At 38.3% G+C, this 9,099-nt stretch overlaps 1 protein-coding gene across 1 annotated transcript; it reads left to right on the forward strand.

Annotated features, from left to right (window-relative positions):
- Nucleotides 1–6,689: 6,689 nt before the first annotated feature.
- Nucleotides 6,690–7,199, forward strand: LOC149007397 (21 kDa protein-like). Its single transcript, XM_089167054.1, has one exon. It carries the CDS (start codon nucleotides 6,690–6,692, stop codon nucleotides 7,197–7,199), a length of 510 nt encoding a protein of 169 aa, XP_089023180.1.
- Nucleotides 7,200–9,099: the final 1,900 nt, after the last annotated feature.

The raw sequence follows: 9,099 nt of genomic DNA on the forward strand, positions 1-9,099 counted from the left end.
TGTACCCAAGTAAGGGGTAACATAGTCAATGTCCATGGGTTTCGGGTCAAACACCATGTCTTCCACAAAGAGGGCCCACAAGGACTTCTTCCTTCACTTCGGGACATTGGATATACTCTAAGGAAAAGGTCGGACATGACCTCCTAAGGCTCTCAAAGATAATAACACTGAAATTAAGGCCTAATATTAAGGTCTAACATCAAACGAGTCTTTCACCTCAAAACAAATAGGGTGTCCTAGTTAGGTATGGGTTGGGTTTCACATTACTGATGCACCATACCGTCAAGGGTTGTTCCTTGGAACCACCACCAACAAGATAAAAACCTCCAACTAGAAGATGAAGCATTTCTTGTACTCCATCCAAGAGGCCAAAAGTTATAGCACAACACTCAAAATAAACCCAAAAGTGAAAAGAGACATTGCAAGAAAGTAAATAAGAATGCAATGCGTGTGTGCGTATAGTATAAATTGCATAGCATACAAGGATGGAGTTGGGTTTATATTGGTAAAAAACCACACCGTACATCACCTGAGCTCCTCATGGTGATGAATTAGGCCATTAACCAACCATTCCCCCACTTAAGTAGAGAAACAATTCCCTACTATTGGAGAATTAATAACCTTGTGCCTTCTCCACTAATGCGGAATAAATCACCTTCACCCAACCTTCCCTTCTAATTGGAGAATCAATTTCCATATTCCACTCAAGGCTATGAATAGGGGTTAATCTATTCAAATTATGTTAACCCCATTCATGGCTTCATGATAATGGCCATGAATGGTTATGAGGATAACCTAGGCTTGAATGTGTGTTGATTCCATCCGATAAAGGGAAGTCCACCTCATCACATGTGAAAAAATTCTGTATGGCTCTCATGTGAACTCCAATTGATATTCTTCGGCACTACTCATGGCTCAAATTTTAGTCTAATTCAAAAAGTTATGTGGCAAATCCTAGTGCCCACTAAGAAGTTCATTAAGAAGAGGACTCAACGCAATGCCCATGGGAGGATAGCTAATAAAAAGTTGTATAAGCTGTGGTGTGTACATGCATCCATTTCCTTTTATGGTTAATCCTTCTTTGCTTCGGGTAATCATTAGATTTTCTCTTTATCTAAGATTTAATGACAATTCACACCTCCGTCCATTGTAAATACTTCTCTTTTATCCTCTAGAGAATTTTATTATAGGGTAATTAATGTAAGCTTTTCTTTGACCAAAAAAAGTTATTTTTTTATGATAGGGTTATGTACAAAAGCTAATACATGGCGCAACTTGAAAAAGGCAGCAATAGCTTTGTCGGAGTTTTGCCTAGTTAAAAAGTCCAGACAGCCCTATTAAGGCACGAGTTGGGAAGTTGGGTGCACACTAACTAAAAATCAGCAAGACAAGGCCAAAAATCAATCCACATGACAAAAAGTTATATGTTGACCTGTCATGTCAAATTTGTTTTTTTTGCCACTTCTATTAGCCCAATTATGCTCTTTTGGAGTGTCACGATGTTCTTTCATTGGAACTTTTATTCATCTTGGCCAATTTATGTGTACCTTGACTATATCATTAGGGTAGTTGTATAATTGTTTAAATATATAGCAGGACTTTGCCTCCGACCCAAGATGATTTGAGCTCTTCATTTCATATTATGAACTGGTGATCTTTGCCAACTGGAATGAAACCTGTGGTTGAGTGTCATGATACTGTAAGTGTCACTTCCCGCCCAAATACACCCAGCCTATACCCTATTTGAGTTATCCAGGGGAGTGATCCACAGCCCAAAAGATCAAGTTTAGGAACGATCATATCCATTTAGCACCATAACATAATCAAAAGGAAAAACAAATCATTGTATTCTAATAAGTTAATAATAAAATTCAAGAAAAGATCTCAAAAGGATCACTAAGAATATCAGAGTGCGAATTAACAAGATACCAAATCCAAAGACAACTGTAGAGTATAGCTGAAATATACTCCACAACATATGCGGAAGGTAGATCGAAATCTAAGTAAAGCTCTAAGCTAATACAAGTAAAGTAAAAGTCTAGAAGAAACAAAAGAAATCTAATCCACATCTTCAATCGGCTTTTCTTCATCTTCTTCACCTTGCGCTTCTTCATACGTACCGTCATAGTAATCCGAACCTGTAGAGAAGTCTAACAAAAGATATGGTACAAAAGCAGTGAGTTTCGAAAGAAACTCAGTAAGGCAAGTTAACTCATAACAACATAAATAACATGCGGCAGAACATAACAAGATGCAATGCAATATGAAACAGATAATGTATGTATGCATCTAAACTCTATGTATGCTGATCTCTATTGGCAGACATGCTTTAAGTCATAGCACCGTACTTCTTTGGGTAGGTCAATCACACAACGCCTTTTGGTAGCGGGTCCGGCATCCCTCGGGACATTCCATGGCTGGGGGTTAAGTCACCGCTCTCTCACATCACCATTGGTCTAAGTACTGGCACATGTCGGGTAAAGCCTAGCCCAATGCAAGTCATCTACTCAGTTACATCAACTCAGATCCAGATATGTCCATTCTTCCCCTCTCGGGATCCTTTCCAGTATCCTTCACACTAGAGTCAGCGTATCCGACTCTCTCAAATACGGACTCATCAACCCTATTGGTTATCCACATATGGTAAACGGGAAGCTCTCATGTCCTGTCACGGGTTGGTTACTGGTCTTAAGCGCCCATGAGCCCAAGTCTAGCCATATGCAACCCTCCAATAAATGGCCCCCACAATATGATTCCTGTCCTTTCATGGGTTGGTTACCGGTCTTGAGCGCCCGTGAATCACATTGCTACAAAGGGATGTTCGGTCTCAATACCCTTCCGATTCGGGTCTGCTATAACGGGGACATCCTAGCCAAACACTGCTAGACAGCCCTAGGTATGACAACCAATGATTCGGGAAAGTGTCGATGGGCATCTTCGGAGAACATCCCATACTATTCCCTCCGATGTCCAAGGACAGAAGCGTCAAAAGGACACTTCCCAATCCCAAAGCATACCTAGTCAAACACATTCCCAGATCAGTCATGACATACACAACCAACAATTCATCATATAAAAGAGAATGTAAAAGCATAATTCGATCAAGCAATAATAAACATTTCATATAAGCTTGAATAATGAAAAAGAATACATAAACAAGTGCTACTGTACTTACAATAGTATATCAGAAGTATAAAGTACAAGAATAGTAAACAAACTCATAGTTTCTTAAAGTAGAAACCAGAGTATGCGATCTATGTTATTATGAAATAACTGTCCTTACCTTGATTATCGCCGAAGATAATCCAAAGATCAAAGAGAGAGACAACAAACTTGGCAAATAAACCCCTAACAAGCATAGATACAATATTAGGAAACATACCTAAAAGATTAGAGAGCAAACGAATCAAATCGAGTGAAAAATGAAGCTACTGCCTCCTTTGGTCGAGTGCTTGGTCGAGTGGTCCAGTCGACCAATCAGTCGACCAATCGAGTCAGTACGGAAAAGTAAAAACTGATTTGGTCATAACTTTTTCGTTTGAAGTCGGATTGATCTAAAATTTGAAGGGGAACTTCCTAGGATGTATTAGAATCATCTAGGAAGATAAAAATATCAAGTCATGGTCAAAATATGGGTTCTTGATTTGACCCAAGAAACTAGGGTTTCAACCGTTATGGCTCCCATGAAAAGGTTATGATCACGGAATGAGAGGGAATGAATGCTTGGCCAATTAAAACAGGAAAATCATAGAAAACCCAGTTTAGATTAATAGAAACATTGCCCATGAGGTTTCCCTCGCATGGGAGGTTACCAAAGGTTTCCAGAAAGATCATAGAAGGTCAGGGTTTCAAGAAAATAAACAAGCTAGGGTGAAGATCATGACGATGATCATAGAGCTCAAAGAAATGAAGGAGATCACTAAGGGATGGTTGCAAGATTGCAACATCTTCTTCCTGATCTCAATCAAGAACAAGATCGAAGAAAGAATAATTTAAAATTCAGAAGAGGTACTAACCTTGAATTGTCAAATCAGAGATGAGAGGCTTCAGATCTACAGAGGAGTTTTCGAAATCACCAGAGAGAGTTTCGGAGAGGTCTTCTCACGTTCAAAAAGTTTTTAGGAGGCAACCGTAACTTAGAAACTCGAAGTAGGGTTTAAATAAAAGTGAAAAACCCTAAAATTGCATTTTCTAGGATTTAGCAAACCTTTGGTCGAGTGCTTGGTCGACTGGCCCAGTCGACCAAGGAGTCGACCAAGCAGAACAACAAGGTTCAAATAGGGTTTCGGAGGGCTATACAGGGTCAAATTGAGTGGGGTTTTCTCCTACAAGTCAATCGAGAAGTCTGGTTTCTAGAAATACCTTCGGATTGAGCATGGGAGTTCATTAGGTACTTCAAATAATTCACCCCTCTTCGATGTGCAGTTTCTTACTAAACACTGACAATGCTTCCAAGTATGAATCACCATCAACAATATCCATGGGTTTTGGGTCACACACCATGTCTTCTATAGAGAGGGCCCACAAAGACTACTTCCTTCACTTCGGGACCTTGGATTTACCTTAAGGAAAGGTTTGACATGACTTCCTAAGGCTTTCAAAGGGTAGCAACACTGTTATCAAGGTCCAACTTCAAGGTGTAACATTTAAACTAACATTTCTTTACCCAAAACAGATAGGGTGTCCTAGCTAGGTTTGGGCTGGATTTCACATTCTCCCCCCTTAAAATAATTTCATCCTTGAAATTGGGAGAGTTCCTGGATTCCGAAAGACAGGGGTACTTTCCTATTATCTTGGCTTCCTTCTCTCAAAGTCATCGGAAACAAATATCGATAAGTCTTTTGTAAGAAAACAAGGAATAAATCTAACATGCTTTGAAATCAAATCGAAAGTATGATCATGGCATGATGAAGATTTCACAAGGATCATGGCGAAGATTAATATGAAGATCATTAAACTTTAAGAATGAAAGGAGATTGTAGAAGAGATGGTTGCAAGGATCAATATGTTGCAAGGATGCAACATCTTCTTCATAATCTCAATCTCAAAGAATAAATCATAGCAAGAGTAGATCAATACAACACAAGAGAGATTACCAATCTTTGATTGAAGAATATGAGATGAAAAGCTTGAAGTCTTGAAACAATTAGAAGGAATAACAAATCATGAAGATCACACTTGATTTCTCTTCGAAATCATCATGTGGAGAATTCACAAAGTTATAGAGTGTATGGAGATCCACTCTAGAACAGCAGGAATAGAAGGATCAGTCACGGGAATGATTTAAGATCACCCTCCTATCAAAGGGAGATAGAAGGCACTAGAAAAATAGAAGAGAGAATAGATCAGCTTCGGGGTAAACTTCTACCAAACGAAACTAGGCAACTCATACGGAAGAGAATAAATTGAACAATGCATATGGTATATATGCATTTGGTACAACAGCAAGGTTAGGGTTAGGTGGGATCTCACAGTAAGCATAAATATTGACCCAAAAAATTAGATTCTTAGCCTCATTCTTTGTGTTTTATTTCATCATGAATAGCTAGTTGTGTAAGTTTTGGTTTTAATGATGCCAAGTTATTATAATCCATCTTGAGCCTGAATGGCAGAGCTTTTAGCCATGGAAATAAGAACAATTATATAAAATTATCTATTCCCATTTCTCTGTCAAGATCAAAGTAAGGGTTGGATGTCTTACTAGCTTGACCTAGACACCCCGGTTTCTCCTCCAAAGAAAAGAGAGAGAGAGAGAGGGACAGAGACCCAAGATTGAGTATTTAGCATTAAGATCAGAGTTTTATGAAACTCACCACAACTTGATAAATTATAACTCCATGAACAGATCCCATTTCACCAAAAATTCTAAGAAATGCAACATTTTCCAGTACACCTTGGAGTTGATGTTTGTATTTTCTCTTATCTTTCTTCCTAGATATGTTATTTGCTTGGCCCATTCACTTGCACAGGAGGTGGCATCCGTCACAAGCTGGACTTACAAGTCGGTTTCAACCTCTTCATTTATAGCAAGCTTTGACAATAAAATTGACACGAAATTGATATATGATCTTTAGAACTAGGCACTACTCATCGATTAAATTTCAGGCTAATTCAGAAAGCTATGTGGCAAATCTTGGTGCCCATCGAAGCCCCCCCCCCGAACACACACACACACACACAAAGAAAAAAACTAATGAAAGTTGCCCAACGTATGGTGAGTACCACCACCACTTTTTTTTTTTTTGTTAATCCCACTTTATTTTATAGTACTCATTAAATTGCTTCACCAAAAAAAAAGGAGCAAACAATGAGGGCCAAACAATGTGCAAGAATGGTTGTGAAAGTCGTAATCAGACAACCCTCATTTCAACCTCAAACATTGCCCTTTTGGTTAATCTTAAAGACACAGATATTTAACAATTCAGTTGCATTTCACGCCCATCCTCACTATTTAGAAGCAAACTGAATTAAATTGTTGATAGCGTTTCAACCATTCCTTGTAATAGTATTCAAAGCATCCACTTTTGCCTCCTATCATTAGGATCCCTACCAGAAAGGTAGACAAGATCAGAAGCTCATGTATAAATAAAACCCCACTCATTAACTCCTTGCCCATCTGTCTTCCTTCCATTTTAATAATAATAAGAAAACTTTAAAAACCATCAGTGTTTCTTTCTTTGAAAAAAAAGATGGCTGCCACGGCAACTATAATCTCTACAGCTATCCTCCTCCTCCTTCTTCCACTGGCAATCTCAGCCACTAGCAAGAATTTCATCATCACCAATTGCAAGACAACATTGTATCCTGACGTCTGCATCGCCAAACTCATCCCTAGAGCTCTCATGATCGAAGAAAGTCCATCCAGTCTAGCTAGGGTGGCCCTCAAAGAGAGCTTTTCTAGTGCAACAACTGTCAATGGTCTCCTTTCAAAGAAACCCAGATCTGATAAGGTTATAAAGGATTGTATGGACACCTATGGAGACGCCATTGATCAGATGGACAAGTCAACTCTGACACTAAATGGAACGCTCGACATTGTAGCCATTGACAACTTGAAGACTTGGATGAGTGCAGCACTGACAAACGAGGATACATGTGAGGAGGGATTGGAATCAATGAAATCAGATTTACTTGGTCTTGTGGTGGAAGGCAAGAAGTTGATAAGCATTACCCTTACCTTCATCAATAAGTTAGCTTGATTATAGTTTATCTCTCGAGCCTAGCCTACTTTGCGTGGCACTTCTCGATAAAATTTGTTTTCTCAAAAAAAGAAGAAGAAGAAGGAAACACCTTATAGGGCATATTCTGGCCATATGATTTCATTGTGGTATCTGATATCGTAGTAATTTATAAATTTAGTCGAGGTTTTGCAAAGCGAAGTGTTGATTACTCGAATGGACTCTCTATGGATATAATTGCCTCAATTCATTGTTGTGTAATTTATTTTCAAATATAAGATATGAAATTGCAATACAATTAGAATTTGAAGATTCTTGGCTCATTTTGAGAACCTAATGTAGTAGTAGCACAAATATTCAATATAAATGGTGTAGTCACATCGTTAGTGTTGTGTTTATTTAAGTTACTGATGCACCATACCGTCACGGGTTGTTCCTTGGCACCACAACCAACAAGATAAAAACCTCCAATTAGAAGATGAAGGATTTCTTGTACTCCATCCAAGAGAGCCAAAAGTTACAGCACAACACTCAAAATAAACCCATAAGTGAAAAGAGACATTGCAAGAAAGTAAATAAGAACACAATGCGTGTGTGCATACAGTATGAATTACATAGCATACAAGGATGGAGTTGGGTTTATATTGGTCAAAAACCACACCTTACATCACCTGAGCTCCTCATGGTGATGAATTAGGCCATTAACTAACCATACCCCCACTTAAGTAGAGAAGCAATTCCCTACTATTGGGGAATTAATAACCTTGTGCCCTCTCCACTAATGCGGAATAAATCACCTTCACACAACCTTCCCTTCTAAGTGGAGAATCAATTTCCATATTCCACTCAAGGCTATGAATAGGAGTTAATCTATTCAAATTATGTTAACCCCATTGATGATAATGGCCATAAATGGTTATGAGGATAACCTAGGCTTGAATGTGTGTTGAGTCCGTCCGATAAAAAGAAGTCCACCTCATCACATATGACAAAAATCTTTATGGCTCTCATATGAATTCCAATTGATATTCTTCAGCACTACTCATGGCTCAAATTTCAGTCTAATTCAAAAAGTTATGTGGCAAATCCTTGTGCCCACTAAGAAGTTCATTAAGAAGAGGACTCAACGCAATGCCCATGGGAGAATAGCTAATAAAAAGTTGTATAAGGTGTGGTGTGTACAAGCATCCATTTTCTTTTATGGTTAATCCTTTTTTGCTTCGGGTAATCATTAGATTTTTTCTTTATCTAAGATTTAATGACAATTCGCACCTCCGTCCATGTAAATACTTCTCTTTTATCCTCTAGAGAACTTTTTACAGGGTAATTAACAAAAGGTTTTCTTTGACCAAAAAATGTTATGATTTTTATGATAGGGTTATGTACAAAAGCTAATACATGGCCCAACTTGAAAAAGGCAGCGATAGCTTTGTCCGAGTTTTGCCTAGTTAAAAAGTCCAGACAGCCCTAATAAGGCTCGAGTTGGGAAGTTGGGTGCACACTAACTGAAAATCAGCAAGACAAGGCCAAAAATCAATCCATCATGACAAAAAGTTATTCGTTGACCTGTCATGTCAAATTTGTTTTTTTGCCACTTCTATTAGCCCAATTATGCTCTTTTGGAGTGTCATGATGTTCTTTCATTGGAACCTTTATTCATCCTGGCTAACTTATGTGTACCTTGACTAAATCATTAGGGTAGTTGTATAATTGTTTAAATATTTATAGGACTTTTCCTCTGACCCAAGATGATTCGAGCTCTTCATTTTATATCATGAACTGGTGATCTCTGCCAACTTGGTCAAAACTTGCGCTTGAGTGTCATGATACTGTTAGCATAAATATTGACCCAAAAAATTAGATTCTTAGCCTCATTCTTTTTGTTTTATTTCCACATGAATAGCTTGTTGTGTTAGTTTTG

Source organism: Hakea prostrata, chromosome 8, assembly GCF_041222555.1.
Source record: "Hakea prostrata isolate BN-2017 chromosome 8, UWA_Hpros_2, whole genome shotgun sequence".
Taxonomy (NCBI): domain Eukaryota; kingdom Viridiplantae; phylum Streptophyta; class Magnoliopsida; order Proteales; family Proteaceae; genus Hakea; species Hakea prostrata.